Source organism: Scyliorhinus torazame, chromosome 2 (assembly GCF_047496885.1).
Source record: "Scyliorhinus torazame isolate Kashiwa2021f chromosome 2, sScyTor2.1, whole genome shotgun sequence".
Classification (NCBI taxonomy): Eukaryota; Metazoa; Chordata; class Chondrichthyes; order Carcharhiniformes; family Scyliorhinidae; genus Scyliorhinus; species Scyliorhinus torazame.
In genome coordinates, this window is record NC_092708.1 from 94,836,762 (window position 1) to 94,862,178 (window position 25,417).

The following is a 25,417-nucleotide window of genomic DNA, read 5'->3' on the forward strand; positions in this document are numbered from 1 at the left end:
TCAATTACCAACACAAATACCTCCCCAAAGATACAGTACTCTATAGGTAACCCTTAATAACTTTCCGAACAACATCCATAAGCCAAACACCCTTTTTCTACCAAAAACAGTAGGTTTGAATTCCCTACAGAAAACAGGTATTACTTTGAAGTAGTTAACTGGATTCATAGTTGTAGGTCATTGCAGACTCAGACCTTGGAGGCAGACATAAATATTAGACCCCCCCCCTCCCGATCGGCCGTGTGCCTGATCATCTGACCGCGCGGATCTAACCCCCGGCCACCTATAGGGCCCCCCCAGCCCCCCGGAGTCCGATCCCGCCGCCCCCCCACCAGAGAGTCCGCAGCCGCCACGCCAGCATCACGACCGGCAATACCAAGATAGTTCCACACCGTTGGACCGGCGGCGGGCCCGATTTCGGCGTGAAATTGGATTCTCCGCGGGGCTGTGGTGAATCCAGCCCACAGTGTCCACCACACTTTTACATTGATACTTTATCATTATGAAATTTTGCCATAGGTCGAATTGTTGCAAAACCTGAAGCGTGGAGGAATTTCACGGGAAATTGTTTGAAGCATCAACATTTGAGACAGAGGTGGCTTCCTGTGTAAAAATGATGGGTTAGATGGCGTAATTGGATGATTAGTATTATGTTTAACAACAGGCTGGGTGGATTTTCCTTGTCTATGATTTTTCATATGTGTTTGTCAGTTCATTTGCTCACATTTCTAAATGGCTTATTCCCTGTTTAAACTGCAGCTGGGAATTTAGATCGGTTTTGAATATACAGCTGTTTCATATTAAAATGTAGCAATAAAAAGGAAGTACAAGTTAGATACTCTTGCGATTGTTTGAAGTACTCCCAATTACTGACCTATTTATCCCATTCGGTCTATATTCTATTTTCGCTTTGAAGCTTAAGTAGGTTTTGAAGTACGATATGCGGCAAAGTAAAATGACTTTTCTATGCAACGTGTTATCTAAAGTCTGACCTGAGAATCTGGATGTTTGAGGACTGATTCCTGTTCATGCACTTAGTGGGAGCAGTACTCACAGGGAGAGTGTTGATATACGTTCTGTCTGCATCAAGAAACAGGAAATGCCAAACAATGATGGTTTTATGTAAATAAGTTCCAGGCACAATAATAAACTCAGAACTTTCTTATTGTTCATGCTTGTGTGTCAGTGCAGCTCCTTAGTAGGTTAGAATATTAATTTCTTCACAATCTAATTCTTGTGTATCCTTATTTACTGGACATGAATCTTGGACATATTAGAATGTGTTGCCAAAATAACAGCGAGTTTAATATAAAGATATTACGAATGTGTAAATGGTCCAGAAACATCTGGTGAGGAAGAGATACCCCCATGATATCTCTGGTTACTGGATGCTTTGTGCTGCTCTGCTGTTTGCATTGCAAAAACAGTGGGCTCGACCTAAGAGCCGTGCCGCACCAGGCACGAATCCGAGCGAGCCCATTAGATCGCAGGAGAGTCCAAAATCAGGAACTGCTCCGGACGCTGTTCGGTTTCCGATGTAACTGGCCAACTCCCGTAGGCGAGATTTGGACCCTGTTGCGACGTGGCGGGAAACCAACAATTACCAATTAAGGTCAATCTCCATCCCATTAATGGGAAGGACCCCCCCCCCCCCCCCACCCCTCCCCGATCTAACAGCCTCCTGTGATCTAACTGGCTCTCCAGCAAGCGGTCATGCAGGCGCCCTCATGTACACCTATTTAAAAATGTGAAACCAGCGCAATAGCTGTTGTTGGGATTGGAGGAGGTGAGTAGCCATCTTGGATAATGTGCAGTCAGCCCGGGAGCATCAGGGCTGGTGCCCCAGTGCTCGGATGGGTGGGGGGCAGGAGGGGTGGGGGTGGGGTGGGTGGGAGCACAATTCTCCGCCATCGCCGGCATGCCTCAGGTCCAAGGGGTAATTAATGGCATGCATGGCGCCTTGCACACTTCATTAAGAGGAAGGGGTTCTACTCCCTGAATGCCCAACTTGTTGTGCCACCACCACTTTAAGATAATACTCGTGTGTGCACGCTTCCCAGGGAGTGTGCATGATAGCTACAGTCTGGGGCAGTTGGAGATCCCCGGTGCCTTTAAAGGATACCCCAGGATGACTAGACTGGGAGTCCAGGCAGTCAGATGTTGGAGAAGGCGGCGGCAGCAGTGTTGACAGAGGCTCGAGGTGGCAGCCCATGTGCAGAGGCCCGCTTCACTCCCTGAGGACCTGGCCACCATCAGGCCAGGGAGGAGCCCACAGGGGGAGGCCAGCAACGGCCCAAGGTGCACAGGTGCCGCTGGTCATTCGAAGAGACGGTGGACAGCATGTGCCGCAGGAGTTGCCACCTAAACAAGGAAACAGTGAGGTACCTGTGCAATTTCCGTGCAGACTTAGCACCATATGAAGGAGTAGGCAACCCATTCCTGGTGGCCGTCAAGGTCACCACAGCCCTGAACCTTTACGCTTCGGATTCATTCCAGGGCTTGAGCGGGGACTTGATGTGGCATATTCCAATCTACAACCTACAAGTGCATCTGTGAAGTCATGGATGCCCAGTTTGCCTGGACAGCTGACTATATAAACTTTGACATGCACCAGGCCCATCATGATGCCCAGGCAGCAGGATTCTCTGCCGTCGCTGGGATGCCCCAGGTCCAGGGTGTCATAGATGGCACACAAATCAGGGTTCCACTCCCTGAATGCCCAATTTCTGTGCGACCACCACCTCAAGATAATGCTCGCGTGTGCACGCTTACCATGGAGTGTGCACTAGCTACATCCTGAGGCAGTCGCAGGTTCCCAGAACCTTTGAAAGACACTCCAGGATGACCAGTTAGCTTTTGGGAGTTAAGGTGCACTCGATCAGGGCCAGGCTAATGATGCCAATGAGGAGTCTAGTTATGGATGCGGAGACCCGACATAGCAAGGCCCATGTGGCCACCCGGGCTGTCATTGAGCAGTGCATCGTTCTCCCCTTGTCTGCGTGAGTTTCCTCCGGGTGCTCCGGCTTCCTCCCACAGTCCAAAGATGTGCAGGTTAGGTGGATTGGCCATGCTAAAATTGCCCTTAGTGTCCAAAAAAAGGTTAGGTGAGGTTACTGGGTTAAGGGGATAATTTATAATTTTTTAAAATAAATGTGGGCTTTGGTAGGATGATCTTTCCAAGGGCTGGTGCAGACTCGATGGGCCGAATGGCCTCCTTCTGCATTGTAGATTCTATGATCGGACTGCTTAAACTACGGTTCTGATGCCTCAACTACTCTGGTGGAGCACTGCAGTACACCCCGCCCCCCCCCCCCCGGGAGTTGCCTGCATTGTGGTGGTCTGTGCCCTCCACAACCTGGCACAGAAGTGGGGCAACCTGGTGGAGGAGGAAGAATATGCAGCCTTGTCTGAGGGGGAGGACAAGGAGTAGCCAGACCAGGAGGGACTGGAGGACAAGCCTGGGGAGGACCCACGGGAGCAGCCGGTGGATGGAGGACAGCGGTCCGGCATGCCCGAGTGGGGTGCAGGGGCTGCCTCATCCTCACCCACGTCTTATAGGAAGTGGCTTTGTCTGTCATCTCACCCCCTCCTCCTTCCCCCTCCCCTTCCAGCTGCCCTGTCCCACCCTCCCAGGGTGCCTTTGGAGCAGGGCGGGCAGATCTAGGACCACCATGCCCAGGGGGCTGGGGGAGGGTGGAGGACAAATGGGGAGCGGGTGCAGGCCGGCCCGCTGTGCGGCATAATGTGACAGAGGCTTTACATCTCTCTGGTGTAATGTGTTTTAATGGTTAACAAACATGACCCTAATTATCCCTAGCTACCGATGGTGCTGCCCCCCCCCCTTCCCCGTGTCCTCTCAGTGATCCTCAATCAGTTTATCTCTCCGTGCTCTGCCGCTATGTCTAGGTGTATCCCCTGGTGTGTCCCAAGGATGCACATCAGAGGTGGAGGCAGCCTGCAGCTTAACGCGCCCTATGGCCTTTAATGTCCCTGGAGTGCTCCAGCCAGCTTGTCAGAGGCACATGCCTCGCTGTGTTATCCAGTTCCGCTCGCAGTCCCCGAGATGCTTCGTTGTCAGGAGGGGCTCATGAGCGCTGGTGACCACCGTCGTCTCCCTGCAGGGGTGTCCGGGTCAGCCGTCCAGCGCTCCCACCTCCTGTCAGTGCCCGTAGGCCCTGGGGGTCACCTTGGGAAAGAAGGACAGTTGGATACAGCTCCAGAGGCTCTGCATCATATGGTTCTGCCAGCCCACAGTTCCCCATTGTCTGCACCTTGGTGTTGATGCCCTCAGCGATGCCCCTATGTGACTGGCCATGCTCTGCAGTGCCTCGCAATATCCACCTGCATCTGGGACATGTTCCTCAGCAACTGGGACATGCTCTGGAGCGTCTCGGCAATGCCCACCTGGGACTCAGAATGCTCCACAGCGATCCGGCAAGGCCACCTCTGCCAGGGACAAGTCCCCCAGCGACTGAGACATGTTGTCGAGGTCCTCATCCATGGATGTCATGGACTGAGAACCACTTTGGACTCCAGCAGACGTGCTGCTTGATGTTGTGCTCCAGGCTTTCCACTGCACTCGCCATCCTAGCAGTGTATTCCCAGCGCCAACTCCTGCGCCGTAGCCTTTGGGACTCCTGCAATCGACTATGTGCCCATTGGAGTGCCACTGACATCCCCCTCTGAATATCACGGCCGCTCCCTAGCAGAAAATGTGGTGGAGTGCATTGTTGATTAAAGAAGATATTGATACAATATCAAGGAAAGATATTAGTATGGATGATGTGCAATCTGTCTGGGTCGAGTTAAGACAAGTGGCAAAAAACATTCATCGCAGTGTATACAGACCACCAAACTGCAGTGGTAATGTTGGGAATAGCATTAGAGAGGAAATCAGAGATGCATGTGATAAAGGAACAACTGTGAATATGGGTTACCTTAATCTGCATATAGATTGGTTGACTCAAATTAGTCACAGGACAATAGAGGAGGAGTTTCTGGAGTGTATACGGGATGGTTTTCTGGAGCAGTAAGTTGAGGAACTAACAAGGGGACAGGCCATCTTGGACTGGGTGTTGTGCAATGAGAAAGGATTAGTTGGCAATCTAGTTGTGAGAAAACCCTTGGGGTGAGTGATCATAATCTGGTACATTCTTTTATCAAGGTGAATAGTGAGGTAGTTGATTCTGAGACCAAGGTCCTGAACCTCAATAAGGTTACTATGATGGTATGAGGCATTGACTGGCTATGACGGACTGGGAAGCATTACTAAAAGGAAGGACAGTGGACAGGCGATGGCAGGCATTCAAGGAACAAATAGGTGACCTTCAAAAGTTGTCTATTCCTATTTGGCGCAAGAGTAAAAAGGGTACTGTGGCTTACAAGGGATATTAGAGATAGTATTGGATTCAAAGAAGAGGCATACAAATTAGCAAAAAATAGCAATTCACCTGAGGATTGGGAACAGTTTAAAATTCAGCAAAGGTAGACCAAGGGATTGATTGAGAAGGGGAAAATATAATTTGAAAGTAAAATAGCGGGGAACAGAAAAACTGACTGTAAAAGTTTCTGTAGGTATCTAAAGAGAACAAGATTCATAAAAAATAATGTTGGCCACTTACAGTCAGAAATGGGAATTCATAACAGGGAACAAAGAAATGGCTGAGGAACTAAATTCGTATTTTGCTTCTATCTTCACAAAGGAAGACATGAATAATGTACCGGAAGTTTTGAGAAACACAAGTTTTAGTGAGGAGCTGAAGGAAATTAGTATTAGTAAAGAAATGGTTTGGGGGAAATTAATGGGGTTGAAGGCGGTCAAATTTCCAGGGCCTGATAATCTTCATTCCAGAGTACTTAAGGAACAAAGAACAAAGAAAAATTACAGCACAGGAACAGGCCCTTCGGCCCTCCAAGCCTTCGCCGGTCCAGATCCTCTATCTAAAACTGTCGCCTATTTTCTAACGATCTGTATCCCTCTGCTCCCTGCCCATTCATGTATCTGTCTAGATACATCTTAAATGACGCAATCGTGCCCGCCTCTACCACCTCCGCCGGCAATGCGTTCCAGGCACCCACCACCCTCTGCGTAAAGAGCTTTCCACGCATATCTCCCTTAAACTTTTCCCCTCTCACCTTGAACTCATGACCCCGAGTAATTGAGTCCCCCACTCTGGGAAAAAGCTTCTTGCTATCTACCCTGTCTATACCTCTCATGATTTTGTAGACCTTAATGAGGTCCCCCCTCAACCTCCGTCTTTCTAATGAAAATAATCCTAATCTACTCAACGTCTCTTCATAGCTAGTGCCCTCCATATCAGGCAACATCCTGGTGAACCTCCTCTGCACCTTCTCCAAAGCAGCCACATCCTTTTGGTAATGTGGCGACTAGAACTGTACGCAGTATTCCAAATGTGGCCGAACCAAAGTCTTATACAACTGTAACATGACCTGCCCACTCTTGTACTCAATACCCCTTCCGATGAAGGAAAGCATGCCGTATGCCTTCTTGACCACAGTATCAACCTGTGCAGCCACCTTCAGGGTACAATGAACCCGAACACCCAGATCTCTCTGTACATCAATTTTCCACAGAGCTTTTACATTTACCGTGTAGTTCGCTCTTGAATTGGATCTTCCAAAATGCATCACCTTGCATTTGCCCGGATTGAACTCCATCTGCCATTTCTCCGCCCAACTCTCCAATCTATCTATATTCTGCTGTATTCTCTGACAGTCCCCTTCACTATCTGCTACTCCACCAATCTTAGTGTTATCTGCAAACCTGCTAATCAGACCACCTATACCTTCCTCCAGATCATTTATATATATCACAAACAACAGTGGTCCCAGCACGGATCCCTGTGGAACACCACTGGTCACAGTTCTCCATTTTGAGAAACTCCCTTCCACTACTACTCTCTGTCTCCTGTTCTTTATCCATCTAGCTAGTACACCCCTGGACCCCATGAGACTTCACTTTCTCCATCAGCCTGTCATGGGGAACCTTATCAAATGCCTTACTGAAGTCCATGTATATGACATCTACAGCCCTTCCCTCATCAATCAACTTTGTCACTTCCTCAAATAATTCTATTAAGTTGGTAAGACATGACCTTCCCTGCACAAAACCATGTTGCCTATGACTGATAAGCCCATTTTCTTCCAAATGGGAATAGATCCTATCCCTCAGTATCTTCTCCAGCAGCTTCCCTACCACTGACGTCAAGATCACAGGTCTATAATTCCCTGGATTATCCCTGCTTCCCTTCTTAAACAAAGGGACAACATTAGCAATTCTCCAGTCCTCTGGTAGCTCACCCGTGTTCAAGGATGCTGCAAAGATATCTGTTAAGGCCCCAGCTATTTCCTCTCTCACTTCCCTCAGTAACCTGGGATAGATCCCATCCGGACCTGGGGACGTGTCCACCTTAATGCCTTTTAGAATACCCAACACATCCTCCCTCCTTATGCTGACTTGATCTAGAGTAATCAAACATCTATCTCTAACCTCAACATCCATCATGTCCCTCTCCTCGGTGAATACCGATGCAAAGTACTTGTTAAGAATCTCACTCATTTTCTCTGTCTCCACACATAACTTTCCTCCTTTGTCCTTGAGTGGGCCAACCCTTTCTCTAGTTACCCTCTTGCTCCTTATATATGAATAAAAGGCTTTGGGATTTTCCTTAACCCTGTTTGCTAAAGATATTTCATGACCCCTTTTAGCCCTCTTGATTCCTCATTTCAAATTGGTCCTACATTCCCGATATTCTTCCAAAACTTCGACTGTCTTCAGTCGCCTAGACCTTATATGCTTCCTTTTTCCTCTTAGCTGGTCTCATAATTTCACCTGTCATCCATGGTTCCCTAATCTTGCCATTTCTATCCCTCATTTTCACAGGGACATGTCTGTCCTGCACTCTAATCAACCTCTCTTTAAAAGCCTCCCAAATATCAAATGTGGATTTACCTTCAAACAGCTGCTCCCAATCCACATTCCCCAGCTCCTGCCGAATTTTGGTATAGTTGGCCTTCGCCCAATTTAGCACTCTTCCTTTAGGACCACTCTCGTCTTTGTCCATGAGTATTCTAAAACTTACGGAATTGTGATCACTATTCCCAAAATAATCCCCGACTGAAACTTCAACCATCTGGCCGGACTCATTTCCCAACACCAGGTCCAGTATGGCCCCATCCTGAGTTGGACTATTTAATACTGCTCTAGAAAACCCTCCTGGATGCTCCTTACAAATTCTGCTCCATCTAGACCTCTGACACTAAGTGTATCCCAGTCAATGTTGGGAAACATAAAAATCTCCTATCACCACCACCCTGTTGCTCCTACATCTTTCCATAATCTGTTTATATATTTGTACCTCTATTTCACGCTCGCTGTTGGGAGGTCTGTAGTACAGCACCAACATTGTTACCGCACCCTTCCTATTTCTGAGCTCTGCCCATATTGCCTCACTGCTCGAGTCCTCCACAGTGCCCTCCTTCAGCACAGCTGTGATATCCTCTCTGACCAGTAATGCAACTCCTCAACCCCTTTTACCTCCCTCTCTATCCCGTCTGAAGCATCGATATCCTGGGATATTTAGTTGCCAATCATGCCCTTCCCTCAACCGAGTTTCAGTAATAGCAAGAACATCATACTCCCAGGTACTAATCCGAGCCCTAAGTTCATCTGTCTTACCTACTACACTTCTTGCATTAAAACAAATGCACCTCAGACCACCAGTCCCTTTGCGTTTATTGTCTGCTCCCTGCCTACTCTTCCCCTTAGTCACGCTGACTTCATGATCTAGTTCCTTACAGGCTTTAGTTACTACCTCCTCACTGTCCACTAACCTCCTCATTTGGTTCCATCCCCCTGCCACATTAGTTTAAACCCTCCCCAACAGCGTGGCCCTCGAAATAGTAGATCCATTGGTGGTCGTTTTGTAAAGTTCTTTCGACTCTGGAATGGTTCCTACAGATTGGAGGATAGCGAATGTAACCCCGCTATTAAAGAGAGAAAACACGGAACTACAGACCAGTGAGCCTAACATCGGTAGTCGGGAAGTTACTGGAATCAATTATCAAGGATTTCATAGCACAGCATTTGTAAAGCCGTGGTGTAATCAGACAAAGTCAGCGTAGATTTATGAAAGGAAAATCATGCTTGATAAATCTATTAGAATTCTTTGAAGATGTAACTCGTATAGTTAAACAGGGAGAACCAATAATATAGTTTATTTTGACTTCCAGAACTATTTTGACAAGGTCTCACAAAGCAGATTACTATTAAAGTTAAAGCGCATGCAATTACGGGTAGTGGCTTGAGATGGATAGAAAGCTGGTTGCAGACAGGAAGCATAAAGTTGGAATAATGGGTCTTTTTCTGACTGGCAGTGTCATGTGAGAGTACCTTTAAGAAATGGCTGTTTTTATCGAATAACTTTAGTGGGTGTACCTTTAAGAAATGATTCCAGTTGGAGGAAGAAGAACAAAAAAAATGGACTATATTATTATACCTGTTTGCGTGTGTTGTTTATTGTAACGAAGAAGTATATTTACTGTGTGCATTTCTTAAAGGATAGTGAAAAGGTGAAAAATGAAACCATCTTGAAGTTGATGGTTTATTTTTTTTCTTGAGGGGAGGTGTCATGTGAGAGTACCTTTAAGAAATGGGTGTTTTTATCAAATAACTGTAGTGGGTGTACCTTTAAGAAATGGTGATGTCAGAGAGTGGGTGGAGCGAGGCTGTCTGTCTGCTTTACTTTCGTTTTTGAGTAGACTGCTATAGAGTGAGTTTTTAGCTTTGTTTTCAGAGAGAAGAGCTGCAATGAAAGCCAGCAGATGTGCATGGATCTCTCTACAAGCTAAAGAGTGTTCATTTGGGTGATTTCAAAGGGATAACTGTTCTCATGCGAGAATTTAAACCTGATCTCTGTGTTAAAAGGGTCTTTTGTCTTCTGGATGTTGTTTGGGAATTTATTAAGGATTACTTAGTGTTGTATTCTTTGGGGGTTGTATTTGAATTGATGGTTGCTAAGATGTTAACTGTATGTTTTAAAAAGGTTAACTTGAGTTCATAGAATAAACATTGTTTTGCTTTAAAAAATACTTTTCGATTTGTGCTGTACCACACCTGTAGAGTGGGCCGCGTGCTACCCATACCACACTCCATTAAAAGCTGTGGGTCAGGTGAATTCCATGATACACTTTGGAGTTCTCTAAACCCTGGCCCATAACAGCAGGCAGTGACTAGTAAGGTACGGCAGAGATCTGTGCTAGGACCCCAACTGTTCACATTATATATATTAATGATTTGGTCGAGGAAACTAAATGTATTTGCCCCAAAATTTGCAGATGATACAAAGTTGGGTGAGAGGGTGAGCTGTGAGGAGGATGCAGAGATGTTTCAGTGGGATTTGGAGTGAGTGGGCACATGCATGGCAGATGCAGTTTAATGTGGATAAATGTGAGGTTATCCGCTTCGGTAGCAAAAATAGGAAGGCAGGTTATTATTTGAATGGATGTAAATTGAGGGAGGTGAATACTCAGTGAGACCTTGGTGTCCTCGTGCATCTGTCATGGAAAATAAGAGTGTAGGTACAGCAAGCAGTGAAGAAGGCAAATGGAATGTTGGCTTTCATAGCGAGAGAATTTGAGTATAGGAATAGAGATGTTTTAGTGCAATTGTATAGGTCATTTGTGAGGCCACACCTGGAATATTGTGTGCAGTTTTGGTGTCCTTATCTGAGGAAGGATGTTCCTGCTATGGAGAGAGTGCAGCAAAGATTTACCAGGCTGATTCCAGGAATGGCGGGCCTGTCATATGAGGAGAGACTAAATCAGTTAGGATTATATTCATTGGAGTTTAGAAGAGTGAGCGGGGATTTCATAGGAACTTATAAAACTGTAACAGGATTAGACTGGGTAGATTCAGAAAGAATGTTCCCGATGGTGGAGGAGTCCAGAACTAGGCGTCATAGATTGAGGATAAGGGGTAAACCTTCTAGGACTGAGGTGAGGAGAGAATTCTTGATCCAGAAAGTGGTGAATCTGTAGAATTCACTACTACAAAATGTAGTTGAGGCCAAAATGCTGTAAAATTCCAAGAAGGAATTGGATTTTGCTCTTGGAGCTAAAGGGGTGAAGGGATATGGGGGAAAGCAGGATCAGAGTATTGAACTTGATGATCAGCCATGGTCATAATGAATGATGGAACCGGCTCAAAGGGACGAATGGCCACTGCCTGCTTCTATTTTCTCTGTCTCTGTGTTTCAATCTTGCTCTGAGTTTCAAAAGATTGCTGCATTGTTATATTAGTTTCCAATTCAACTGGTGGCAGAATGTTCGAGCCAGCATTTCATAGCGCAAATAATTTTTAACTAAGATTTATGGTCCTGCCACGCCACTCAACTACTCCAGCTCAGAAAGGGAACCGCTGGCAACTCATTTCCACAGATAATACAGTTGCCAACAACACTTATTTGATTATCTGGGACATTGCAATGAATGATATTTCCATTTTCAATGCTGAGATAACCTGGACTCGGAGGGGAAGATGGGCAATCAGATTCTGAATTCAGTCAGGGAGCAAGCCATTTTGGTCGACGGAAGCAGGATAGGGTGCAATTGGGGACAGTCATTTTATGCTATTAATTTGTTTAAAACTATTCAGAGATTAATGATTGTCATAAGAAAATAATTTTTTGTGCTATCTTATTCGTTCAAACAGGCTATATTTAATGTGATATTTATTCAGGAAGCTTCCATATGGTAACTTCATACAATGAGGTTGGATTTTACCTCTGGCTTTGGGACTCTGACGTCAGGATGAAATACGACGTGGAGGGGGGTGGCGGGCATTGTCATGCAATGAAGGAGTGCGGACAGGATGTAGATAAATCCAATCAGAGGGCTGGCAACTTTGAAGTCTTAGCAGACCCACTGGAGAGGTGGGCACTGATGAGGCTGCATGTAAAATACAAGAGTGCTTGAAAATTGAAGTGCCCACAGCGAGCAAGTTTAAATTTAAAATTCTAAATATCTGAGGGTGAAGGAACCAAGGGTCTCAGCTTATTAAGTCTTTTTCCAATGTTTGTGTCCTCTCAAATTGGGTATCATCCTTAGAAATCCCTTTGTCCTTTCTTCAGTATTTCTCTATCTATTTAGTAACGTGTGCAATAATATTTTGTAATATATATCAGAATTGTACACAATATTTTTATAATGATATAAGGCATCGATCACTCATAAGCGACTGTGTAAACACATTGTGGGTTCATTTATTTAAACGAGACACACAGGCACATTTTTGCAAAGGCAGTAAACTTTAAGACATCACCCGCAGTGCTGTGGTTTCTGTGTTTTGCTCACGGACCAAAGTGAAACTGTGACTAGATCACATGCCACACTTCCTTGCAAGTCATGGCATGCTGCTATCCCTTAAAGGTCTCTTACAGTAAAGTCTAACAAATTATTTTTTGAGTCATGTTCTTTAAAAATGAACCCCAGTGTTTTGTACCACTTTTTGTATGGTTTAGTTTTGCTGATTTCAATGAAATGCAAATCTGTACTGCTAGAGCTCCTTGAGCCTCTATCCCATTTAGACTGTAAATGTAATTCTATGCAATATCGACATGGTCCCACAGTCTGATGCAGCAACTATGCTTTCAGGAAAGTCTGTAGCCTGGATTTTACATTTTCTGGTAGTTGAGGAAGGTGGAACGGAAACCAAATGGTCTGCTTGTCCCCATTCTTGCTGCCCCAGCCCACTAGATCAAGTGTTAGTTGGCCAATAGCGCGAATAGTCAAAGAGGGGCTCCATAACCAATCAGGACTCGAGGCTGGGACATCATTTGGCAGAGAGGCAATGTTACAAACAGGAAGTCGGTCACAAGTTCACAAGACCTCCTGGTCTCTGAATCTCTTAATTTTTGTTAAAGTCTTTAAAATCTAAAAGATAGTTTGAAGAAAAAAACATACAGTGCAGCCACCTACACTTGCAGAATCTGTGGCTACTTGCAGCTATGTAATGTATTGTCCTGATGGCAAGTTTTTTCTTCCACCCTTGTGTCGCCTCGTCATAGCTGTCGTAAAGGACGAGAAAACATTTTCACATGCAACAGCTAAGGAAAATAGCGGGCAATAAGAAAATGTAGACAATTGGGTCAACAACAAGCTCAAAAGCTTGTTAATTAGTCAATTGAAAATGGCAGCGGGACTGCCGATTTCCCCGACCTCTCGCTTTCCACAATTTCAGAGACTGGTGCGTTGACATCTTATTGCTGACCTGACCTTGCATTTGTACAGTGTGGGTGGAGGTGGGGGGGAATTGACCATCAAATTTGCAGCAATAAAATCTAGACCTGTGCTATGTGTGAGTGTTTCTTTTTCATAACAAATGGGCAAAACTTGGTGGTTTCTCATTGAGAGATGACCCATGTTCTCTTCCCTCCTAATTCCTCTCTTAATATGAAGCATTGTCTGTGTAGCAGATGGTGTGCATCACTGCCCAAGTTTTCTATTTAAGTGAACAATTACCCACATTAGTATCCAGAACGGAGCTTCACTTTTAAGCAAATATTAAGAGGTTGTAAAATGCTACACACTTCTTACTTTATTCATTTGAAGTCACTATTATTTGGATTATCTCTCAGGATCACAGTACACTTCCAAAAGTAAATTTAATTCAAGGATAAAATGCGGCAAACAGCGAAAGTGGCAAAATGGTATTTGTTCTTGACTCACCGAAGAAAAACAGCTTGATAGGAAACTATAGCACACACTTCCGAAATATTCTGTTTGGAAATTGGTTAATGTTTAATATGTAGGTTGAGAGCACTGATAAGAATTACAAATAAATGGCCCATGTGTACCTACGGGGAAGTGGTTGGTCCATCATCAATATTTGCTTAATGTCAGATAAGTAAAAAATAAAAAAGTGACGATATTTTATCTCTGTCATATTCAAAAACAAATTGTGTTCTGTGTTAATGGCAATTGTGTTAAGTGGTACTAATTTTTTTTTTCCAGATTATTGGTTTCAGATGGTACTTCCACCACATTTTGATCAATCAAGAAAGTATCCTCTTCTCATCGATGTGTAAGTGTAATTCCAAAGTCTAATCTTCCTTAAAAAAATTCTAATGAAAGCAATAATTGGCACAACATATTCCTCTCGTCTCATTTCTTCTAATGTCTAATTTTGACTGGCAAAATAATTTTACGCATAGAATAGGCATTGAAAGTCTAGATTTGTACTATGTAGGAGCTAAAGGATTCTTTCTAACAATGACTAAAGTGCATCCCCTCACATTGCTTCAGACTTAATCACACAACACACAACTAAGTTCTGACTCCATAGTCTTTGATTTGAACTCCACTGCTCCTCCACCTGGCAAAAATCAGTCAGCATTACAGGGGCACTGGACATGGCATTGTTTTGCTGGCTCATCTGGCTGCCAGAAATGTTATCCCTAGTTGGAAGGATCCTCCTTAAATAAACAGATTGGGTTCCAATAATGTTATCAGGGTTCATTCTGCTATTTTGACTTGACGTCTGAGCAAGGCTAGAGTGATGGTTTCCTCATCAGGCTCGATCTGATGGGAGCAGCACTCAGAGCCCAGTCCAGTAAGGTAAGATTTTATAATACTTTATTTGCTTCCATGCAGATCTGTGTAGATCTGATGCACACCATCTGCTACACAGATGAGGGACAGGATTGCTCCTCTGGGCCCAGAAGAAACACTGAAGCCACTCCCATTCAATTGACTTCTCAGTTGTGTGAATTAACCTGTGACATGAAGCCCAACCACTTAAATTACTTAGGCTATGAGTCATTTTCAGTATTATCAATGCAATGCAAATCATGTTGTAATAGTGAACGTGGTGAAGCTTTAATATCATCCAGTCTGTCCTGCAGCATCATTGGATAAATTTGCTCAGTTAATGGGGACCAGTTACTCAAAACTTGTCAATTTAAAGGCTTTGGTTGGCTAAGAATTTTCAATTATTTTCTAGCAAATCTCCTTGACTTTCATATAAAGCTAATAATAAAGCCAAGGAAAGTCATTAACTTAGGCTTGTTGCTTACAAAATATCAATGGTGGGATACTATTATGGGAACTGAAGACCACATGGTATTTTCATAAGATTTGATCACTTTGTTGCTGTATGTTTTCAGGTATGGCGGGCCAGGCAGTCAGAAAGTTGATGCTCGTTTCTCAGCTGACTGGGCGACATACCTTGCCAGCACAGAGGGGATTATTGTTGCCAGCTTTGATGGAAGGGGAAGCGCTTACCAAGGTGACAAAATAATGCATGCAATATACCGAAGGCTGGGCACTTATGAAGTGGACGATCAAATCAGAGCGACAAGGTGCACAATTAGCCAGAGTTAAGAATAATAAATGATGCATTACCGCTGTGTTTTTATTACCACACATTGTTACAAGCATTCCACAAATATAAAATATTTAAAATATTGACTATGAGGAAAATATTGAAATATTGGCTTACCTGGTCAAAAAAACTGAGCAATATTTTGCTTCTTTTTAGAAAATTTATTGAAATGGAATTCATTGATGCGACACGAATAGCAATTTGGGGATGGGTAAGTTTTCGAATTATTTGTGGTAAAAATATGATTTGCTTACAGATGCTTTGTGCATTAGGATAAGTTTTGCATTACCTTACTGCTAAAAAATCAAGATGCATCCTTGCGACAATATTAATTCGGCAGGACACTTGGTTAGTCAAGACAGATGAATAAAAAAGGCATTTTTGCTCTCCCTTTCATTTTCTGCACCATGAAAATGATAATAGCCAGTTATTAAACAATAAGAAAGATATATTCAGTTCTGACGTACCTTCCCATGTGCACTGACCATTTTGTGAGGGTCACTGAATGGCGATCAAAATGGAAACCCTGACCTTTCTTCCCACTGAAGGCCACCTAGCACTCAGAAAAATCAGTTAATTTAGCACTGAAAACATGAAACAATTGCCACCAGCTGGGTAAAATATGTTCAAATTTAATACATGTTTGCTGTGGTTGCAGTACATATGCTGCATTTTGTTTCTTTTAACATTGTTTTTTCTGGTTGGGAAGTGAGCACATGAATATAGGACAAAACATTCATAGAAGCATAGTGCAGCAGAGAAGGAGACCATTTGGCCCAAACCTTTTGCACTGGTTCTTTCAACAAGAAATCTAGTTTGTTCTACTCTCCCAGTCTTTCTCCACCCATATCCTGGAATTACTTTTTTTAACCTTAAAGGTTTCAGGTACTTCCAAACGTGTGGGTGTCCAGAATTGGACCAAAATCTGAAGCTGAACATACCCTCTCATTTTTCTTTTTGGCGGGTGTGTGGGCAATTTGTTTAAGTATGCAGCCCTTTTAAATTTGTATTACACGACCATGAATGTGCAAACAGGAAGGCTCGTGTGAGGCTTACACGAAAATTTACAGGTTGCAGTTGAGAGCAATGTTGCCTCAATTACGGCTGAATGAATGTTTTATATAGGTTTAGTATAATTTCCTGGCTTTCATACTCGATGCCTCTATTTATGAAGCCGAGGATTCAAAAACAGTATGAACTGCTTTGTTGACCTATCAGGCCAAAGATTTGTGCATACCTCATACAGGTCTCTCTGCTTTTTCATCCTCTATAAAACTATACCATTTTGCATCTATTTTTACTCCCCATTTTTTCCTGGAATCACCCATACTTTTTTACATTGAATTTCATCCACCATGTGTCCACCCATTCCACCAGTCTGTCTATATGGTCATGAAGTCTATTACTATTTTCCCCACTCTGCTATATTTTCAGGTTTTATAACCAAAGGCAGCATTTTTAGTTAAGTTAGATACCCATACAATACATTTATGGAGCATGGAGCCTCACTAGTAATCAGGCTCAGGTTAGGAATCTTGTCCTCTGACCTTATACATAGCAATTCACCGCTCCAGATAATTTTCTGTGCAAAAGTAGGTCTCTGTGAAGATTGGAAAATTCCTCCCTTTTAATAGAACAAAGGCAGGATTTACCGGCTGTTCACGCCGGCAGGAAATTCCGGTCCCATGCAGGTGCACGGGTTTTTCGGCGGGAGGGGTGCTGCCAATGGGAAATCCCGTTGCCAACAGCATGACTGGTAGATCCTGCTGGCGGGCTGCCTCTGCCGCTGGGTGGTAGAGACTGGGTGGTAGAGAATCCCGCCCCAAGTTTTTCAAATGTGATACCTTGCCAAATGTATCAGGTTTGAGCAAGGTCTGTCTACATTACTGACTCGTCCAAATAAAATGACCATTTCTTGGGGAAATAGGTTGGCCTGCTTACAACATAAGAACATAAGAACTAGGAGCAGGAGTAGGCTATCTTGCCCCTCGAGCCTGCTCTGCCATTCAAAAAGATCCTGGCTGATCTTTTTGGACTCAGTTCCACTTACCCGCCCGCTCACCATAACCCTTAATTCCTTTACTGTTCAAAAATCTATCTATCTTTGCCTTAAAAACATCCAACGAGATAGCCTCAACAGATTAATGGGCAGGGAATTGCACAAATTTACAACCCTTTGGGTTAAGAAGTTCCTCTTCAACTCAGTCCTAAATCTGCTCCCCCTTATTTTGCGCCCCCGAGTTCTAGTTTCACCCGCCAGTGGAAACAACCTCCCTGCTTTTATCTTAACTATTGTCTTCATAATTTTATATGTTCCTATCAGATCCCCCCTCATTCTTCTAAATTCCAATGAGAATAGTCCCAGTCTAGAGCTTTTCTCAAAGCTCCTTTATTGTTGAATTTGAGATCTGACCACAGAAAATCATTATTCATATGAATACTATTGTCCAGGAAGCAGTCATGATGCTCTCATTATGCATCAGTCCACAATGCCTGCATGATTTGAAGGAATAGAAAAATTGAGGACATGGTTCTTAGTACACCAGGATTATCCTCTGCCTCCATGGCTGCTGACTCTACCCACCCTGACCATCAATCCCTTCAGAAAAGTACATAGAGTTGCATTAAAATAGAATTTTTGAAAGTAAATCACAGCAGTTTTCAAAAATAACTTGGCCCAAAGACTCTGCAACCCACATTTTTGACTACAAAAACAAAATCAGAAACATTATGGAAATATCCAGCAGGCTTGTTAGCATCTGTAAACCAGATGTAAATCTCTTGATTGCAGAGCCTTTGTGATTGGTTAAATAGTATTAAGTAATTTGTTTCAGAGTATTGATTATCTCACCTGTCTTTGATTACAAATCTGAGCATTCTCTCACTCATTTTGTTTACTTTTGTTAATTAACATGTGGTAGCTTAAATGTGACTAATTGCTTTCAATCATCTTTAGTCTTATGGAGGATACGTCACATCTATGGTACTTGGAGCTGGCAGTTTGATATTCAAATGTGGAATGGCAATTGCCCCCGTGTCAAACTGGACATATTATGGTATGTTCTGAAAAATGTTGAGATGAAAACCATAATAACTTTTATATACTGAGTAAAGATATACAATATCAAATGTATGACCAGTTGTGAAGTATACAGGTCTTTGGCAGTCTTGGTATGCATCTCATTTTGCTGGTGAGATGGGTTGGGTGGCAAGTTCCAAAAGAAGAATTTACTTCCAATTTCCTAAAGTGGAACCTGGGGGGGGAAATGCTTGTGTTTTTTGGTAAGATTTATGCAACTTACAAACCTAACAAAAGTTGAAAAACAGCTTCAAAAAGCTGGTCTATCTTCCAAAACTAGACAACTAGTTTTGGGGTCCACGTACATAGATCCCTCAAAGTTGCCACCCAGGTTGATAGGGTTGTTAAGAAGGCGTATGGTGTGTTGGCTTTCATTAACAGGTGGGTTGAGTTTAAGAGCCGCGAGGTTTTGCTGCAGCTTTATAAAACTCTAGTTAGACCACACTTGGAATATTGTGTCCAGTTCTGGTCGCCTCATTATAGGAAGGATGTGGATGCTTTGGAGAGGGTACAGGCATGGATAGAGTGGATAGCCAGAGACTTTTTCCCAGGGTGGAAATGGCTGTCATGAGCGGACATAATTTTAAGGTGATTGGAGGAAGGTATAGGGGAGTTGTCAGAGGTAGGTTCTTTATACAGAGAGTGGTGGGTGTGTGGAATGCACTGCCAGCAGAGGTGGTGGAGTCAGAATCATTAGGGACATTTAAGCGACTCTTAGACAGGCACATGGACAGCAGTAAATTGAAGGGGTTTAGCTTAGGTTGATCTTAGATTAGGATAAATGGTCGGCACAACATCGTGGGCTGAAGGGCCTGTACTGTGCTGGACTGTTCTATGTTCTAACTCAGGAATGGGCATGAATATAAGCTTAAACTGTATGAATTCAAGTCATTACATGAGTTTTTGTTTTAAGCTGTGGGTATACCCAGCATTTTTTCATTGGCTTTAAGAGGGAAAAATGTCTTGCATGAAAGCTTTCAAGTATATAATATGCAAATTATGAAGGCACTAAATTGATGGCGTATTTTTTAAAATAAATTTAGAATACCCAGTTATTTATTTTTTTCCCAATTAAGGGGCAATTTAGCATGGCCAATCTACCTAACCTGCACATCTTTGGGTTGTGGGGGGGTGAAACCCACGCAGTCACTGTCCGTGTTGAGTTTGCAAAGTTTGGAGAATGTGCAAACTCCACAAGGACAGTGGCCCAGGGCTGGGATTCGAACCCAGGTCCCCAGCACCATGTACCGCCTTGATGGTGTATTTTTAAGGAGGATCCAGTTTCATGGATCAGAATTTTGCAAATGAAAGGGCATGAAAATTTGATCCAGCAGCTCCCCATCTGGGCCATTTACCAGAAGCAGGACTGTGGGGCAGAATTCTGGGCATGGGCAGGTAGCCAATTAAGATGGTTAAGTCACCTTCCTTGTCGGAGGCTGACTGGAATTTTCCAGTTAGCTTGCGGGTCCCTAAAGGTGCTGGGCCTGAAGGTGGCCTCACACGGCAGAGACTGGGTAATTGTGGGCCGAGGAGGGGGGATTGAGGCCCAGCCCTGCCTGCCTGGCCTCAGCTTCAGGTTCAGGCTGCCATGTGGAGGAGGTGGTTATCCTGCAGCTGTGGCTATCTGTTTTAAGATTTCAAATTGCCTAGGGGACACATCAAGATGGAGGCACCCGCTTGCTCCCTTACCGGTCACAACCATACGCAGCCTCTTCTGTACTGGTGTGCCTCCCACTGGCCCCCTAACTTTGAAAGCCCACCTATCATCCTTTTGGATGGCAAGCCCACTGGCCACTAACTAGGCAATCCAGGGAAAATCGCTGGCCTGTGACTATTTCCAGTAGGGTGAGGTCTTACCTTCGATTTGACCTGTCATAGGGGTCCTGACCTAAACCAAAATCCGGCCCATGGGTGCTTGAAGAATATGAACTTTTACTTTAACATTATACATTGCACGAAGTCTTACAACACCAGGTTAAAGTCCAACAGGTTTGTTTCGATGTCACTAGCTTTCGGAGCGCTGCTCCTTCCTCAGGTGAATGAAGAGGTCTGTTCCAGAAACACATATATAGACAAATTCAAAAATGCCAAACAATGCTTGGAATGCGAGCATTAGCAGGTGATTAAATCTTTACAGATCCAGAGATGGGGTAACCCCAGGTTAAAGAGGTGTGAATTGTACCAAGCCAGGACAGTTGGTAGGATTTCGCAGGCCAGATGGTGGGGGATGAATGTAATGCGACATGAATCCCAGGTCCCGGTTGAGGCCACACTCATGTGTGCGGCCTCAACCGGGACCTGGGATTCATGTCGCATTACATTCATCCCCCACCATCTGGCCTGCAAAATCCTACCAACTGTCCTGGCTTGGTACAATTCACACCTCTTTAACCTGGGGTTACCCCATCTCTGGATCTGTAAAGATTTAATCACCTGCTAATGCTCGCATTCCAAGCATTGTTTGGCATCTTTGAATTTGTCTATATATGTGTTTCTGGAACAGACCTCTTCATTCACCTGAGGAAGGAGCAGCGCTCCGAAAGCTAGTGACATCGAAACAAACCTGTTGGACTTTAACCTGGTGTTGTAAGACTTCGTACTGTGCTCACCCCAGTCCAACGCCGGCATCTCCACATCATTATACATTGCATCAGTTAGTTTCGGCAGTGCAGTTTCGGGAGCGGCCACAGTGAGCAAGTGGTGCTGGGAGAGGTAAGTACTGTTTAAAAACTTCCTTACCTTGCAGGTCAGCTGTTAGTTTCGGCAGTTCAGTTCCGGGAGTAGGCCTATTGGCTGACTGTAAATCAGGAAGGATACAAAAGGTGTGGCTGAAGTGCCTTTAGAAACAGAGTGCTGGAAGCAAACAGAGTGTATCTGAGTTTGGGTAAGGCTGAGTTCGGGTAAGAGGTGAGTGAGGGCTGTGTTTTTTGGAGTTTGGTGTTTGGGGTTGAGTTTCCCAAAAAAAACCCAACAATTGATTAAGTAAATTAATTAGCTGGTTAAGGGAATTTGGCGCTCATCTCAAGGAGGTGCAGAGAAGCAGACTTGTGAGGGAGTCTCGGGAGCAATTACATCACAGCCAGCAGGTAAGTGATTGGCTTGTGACTGGTAAGTGATTTTTTTATCTTTTCTCTCTTTGACTTTCTCTTAGCTGTGTAGTGTAGTTCAAATTTAACTTCAGGTTTAAGTCATGGCAGGAGAGCTCAGACCCGTGTCATGCTCCTCTTGTGAGATGTGGCAATTCAGGGACCCTTCTGGTGTCCCTGACTCCTTCATCTGCAAGAAGTGTGTCCAACTGCAGCTCCTGTTAGACCGCTTGACGGCTCTGGAGCTGCGGATGGACTCACTTTGGAGCATCCGCGATGCTGAGGAAGTTGTGGATAGCACATTCAGTGAGTTGGTCACACCACAGATTAAAATTACTGATGCAGATAGGGAATGGGTGACCAACAGACAGAGGAAGAGTAGGAAGGCAGTGCAGGGATCCGCTGCGGTCATCTCCCTCCAAAACAGATTTACCGTTTTGGAAACTGTTGGGGGAGATTGCTCACCAGGGGAAGGTGGCAGCAGCCAGGTTCATGGCACCGTGGCTGGCTCTGCTGCACAGAAGGGCGGGAAAAAGAGTGGCAGAGCTATAGTGATAGGGGATTCAATTGTAAGGGGAATAGACAGGCGTTTCTGCGGCCGCAAACGAGAATCCAGGTTGGTATGTTGCCTCCCTGGTGCAAGGGTCAAGGATGTCTCGGAGCGGCTGCAGGGCATTCTGGAGGGAGAGGGTGAACAGCCAGCTGTCGTGGTGCATATAGGCACCAATGATATATGTAAAAAACGGGATGAGGTCCTACAAGCTGAATTTAGGGAGTTAGGAGTTAAACTAAAAAGTAGGACCTCAAAGGTAGTAATCTCAGGATTGCTACCAGTGCCACGTGATAGTCAGAGTAGGAATGACAGGATAGCTAGGATGAATACATGGCTTGAGAAATGGTGCAAGAGGGAGGGTTTCAAATTCCTGGGACATTGGGACCGGTTCTGGGGGAGGTGGGACCTGTACACATCGGACGGTCTGCATCTGAGTGGGACCGGAACCAATGTTCTCGGGGGTGTGTTTGCTAGTGCAGTTGGGGAGGGTTTAAACTAATGTGGCAGGGGGATGGGAACCGATGTAGGAAGTCAGTGGGGACGGAAACAAAAGGCAGGAAGGGAGAGTGTGTAAAGCATGACCAGAGAAAGCAGGGCAGAGAGCAAGGAAAGTCTACATTAAACTGCATTTATTTCAATGCAAGGGGCCTGACTGGCAAAGCGGATGAACTCAGGGCATGGATGGGCACATGGGACTGGGATATTATAGCTATGACTGAAACATGGCTAAGGGAGGGGCAGGACTGGCAGCTCAATGTTCCAGGGTACAGATGCTATAGAAAGGATAGAACAGGAGGTAAGAGAGGAGGGGGAGTGGCGTTTTTGATTAGGGAGAACATCACGGCAGTACTTAGAGGGGATATATCCGAGGGTTCGCCCACTGAGTCTATATGGGTGGAACTGAAAAATAAGAAGGGAGAGATCACCTTGATAGGACTGTACTACAGGCCCCCAAATAGTCAGCGGGAAATTGAGGAGCAAACATGTCAGGAGATTACAAATAGCTGCAAGAAAAATAGGGTGGTAATAGTAGGGGACTTTAACTTTCCCAACATTGACTGGGACAGCCATAGCATTAGGGGCTTGGATGGAGGGAAATTTGTTGAGTGTATTCAGGAGGAATTTCTCATTCAGTATGTGGATGGACCGACTAGAGAGGGGGCAAAACTTGACCTCGTCTTGGGAAATAAGGAAGGGCAAGTGACACCTCCTTGAGATGAGGGATCACTTTGGGACAAGTGACCATAACTCCATTAGTTTTAAGATAGCTATGGAGAATGATAGGTCTGGCCCAAGAGTTAAAATTCTTAATTGGGGCAAGGCCAGTTTTGATGGTATCAGACAGGAACTTTCAGAGGTAGATTGGGGGAGACTGTTGGCAGGCAAAGGGACAGCTGGTAAATGGGAGGCTTTTAAAAATGTGTTAACCAGGGTTCAGGGTAAGCACATTCCCTTTAGAGTGAAGGGCAAGGCTGGTAGAAGTAGGGAACCCTGGATGACTCGAGATATTGAGACTCTGGTCAAAAAGAAGAAGGAGGCATATGACGTACATAAACAACTGGGATCAAGTGGATCCCTTAAAGAGTATGGAGATTATCGAAATAGAGTTAAGAGGGAAATCAGGAGGGCAAAAGGGGGGACATGAAATTGCTTTGGCAAATAATGCAAAGGAGAATCCAAAGAGCTTCTACAGATACATAAAGGGAAAAAGAGTAACTAGGGACAGAGTAGGGCCTATTAAGGATCAACTAGGACATCTATGTGCAGAGCCACAAGAGTTGGGTGAGATCCTGAATGAATATTTCTCATCGGTATTCACGGTGGAGAAAGGCATGGATGTTAGGAAACTAAGGGAAATAAATAGTGATGTCTTGAGAAGTGAGCATATTACAGAGGAGGAGGTGCTGGAAGTCTTAAAGCGCATCAAGGTAGATAAATCCCCGGGACCTGATGAAATGTATCCCAGGATGTTGTGGGAGGCTAGGGAGGAAACTGCGGGTCCCCTAACAGAGATATTTGAATCATCGGCAGCCACAGGTGAGGTGCCTGAAGATTGGAGAGTAGCGAATGTTGTGCCCTTGTTTAAGAAGGGCAGCAGGGAAAAGCCTGGGAACTACAGACCGGTGAGCCTAACGTCTGTAGTAGGTAAGTTGCTAGAAGGTATTCTGAGAGACAGGATCTACAAGCATTTAGAGAGGCAAGGACTGATTAGGGGCAGTCAGCATGGCTTTGTGCATGGAAAATCATGTCTCACAAATTTGATTGAGTTTTTTGAGGGGGTGACCAAGAAGGTAAATGAGGGCAGTGCAGTAGACGTTGTCTACATGGACTTTAGCAAAGCCTTTGACAAGGTACCGCATGGTAGGTTGTTGCAGAAGGTTAAAGCTCACGGGATCCAGGGTGAGGTTGCCAATTGGATTCAAAATTGGCTGGACGACAGAAGACAGAGGGTGGTTGTAGCGGGTTGTTTTTCAAACTGGAGGCCTGTGACCAGTGGTGTGCCTCAGGGATCGGTGCTGGGTCCACTGTTATTTGTGATTTATATTAATGATTTGGATGAGAATTTAGGAGGCATGGTTAGTAAGTTTGCAGATGACACCAAGATTGGTGGCACAGTGGATAGTGAAGAAGGTTATCTAGGATTGCAACGGGATCTTGATCAATTAGGCCAGTGGGCCGACGAATGGCAGATGGAGTTTAATTTAGATAAATGTGAGGTGATGCATTTTGGCAGATCGAATCAGGCCAGGACCTGCTCAGTTAATGGTTTGGCGTTGGGGAGAGTTATAGAACAAAGAGATCTAGGAGTACAGGTTCATAGCTCCTTGAAGGTGGAGTCGCAGGTGGACAGGATGGTGAAGAAGGCATTCGGCATGCTTGGTTTCATTGGTCAGAACATTGAATACAGGAGTTGGGACGTCTTGTTGAAGTTGTACAAGACATTGACATTGGTATGGCCACACTTGGAATACTGTCACCCTATTATAGAAAGGATATTATTAAACTAGAAAGAGTGCAGAAAAGATTTACTAGGATGTTACCGTGACTTGATGGTTTGAGTTATAAGGAGAGGCTGGATCGACTGGGACTTTTTTCCCTGGAGCGTAGGAGGCTTAGGGGTGATCTTATAGAGGTCTATAAAATAATGAGGGGCATAGATAAGGTAGATAGTCAACATCTTTTCCCAAAGGTAGGGGAGTCTAAAACTAGAGGGCATAGGTTTAAGGTGAGAGGGGAGAGATTCAGAAGGGCCCAGAGGGGCAATTTCTTCACTCAGAGGGTAGTGAGTGTCTGGAATG

At 44.6% G+C, this 25,417-nt stretch overlaps 1 protein-coding gene across 2 annotated transcripts in view; it reads left to right on the forward strand.

The window, feature by feature from the left end:
• fap (fibroblast activation protein, alpha) overlaps nucleotides 1-25,417 on the forward strand; it is a 179,839-nt gene that overhangs the window by 113,984 nt on the left and 40,438 nt on the right. For both annotated transcript variants that reach the window (XM_072474275.1, XM_072474284.1), the window contains 4 exons: nucleotides 14,032-14,101; nucleotides 15,183-15,377; nucleotides 15,557-15,611; nucleotides 18,357-18,456. In XM_072474275.1, coding sequence (XP_072330376.1) covers nucleotides 14,032-14,101; nucleotides 15,183-15,377; nucleotides 15,557-15,611; nucleotides 18,357-18,456 — 420 coding nt within the window. The remainder of the gene's footprint in view (nucleotides 1-14,031; nucleotides 14,102-15,182; nucleotides 15,378-15,556; nucleotides 15,612-18,356; nucleotides 18,457-25,417) is intronic.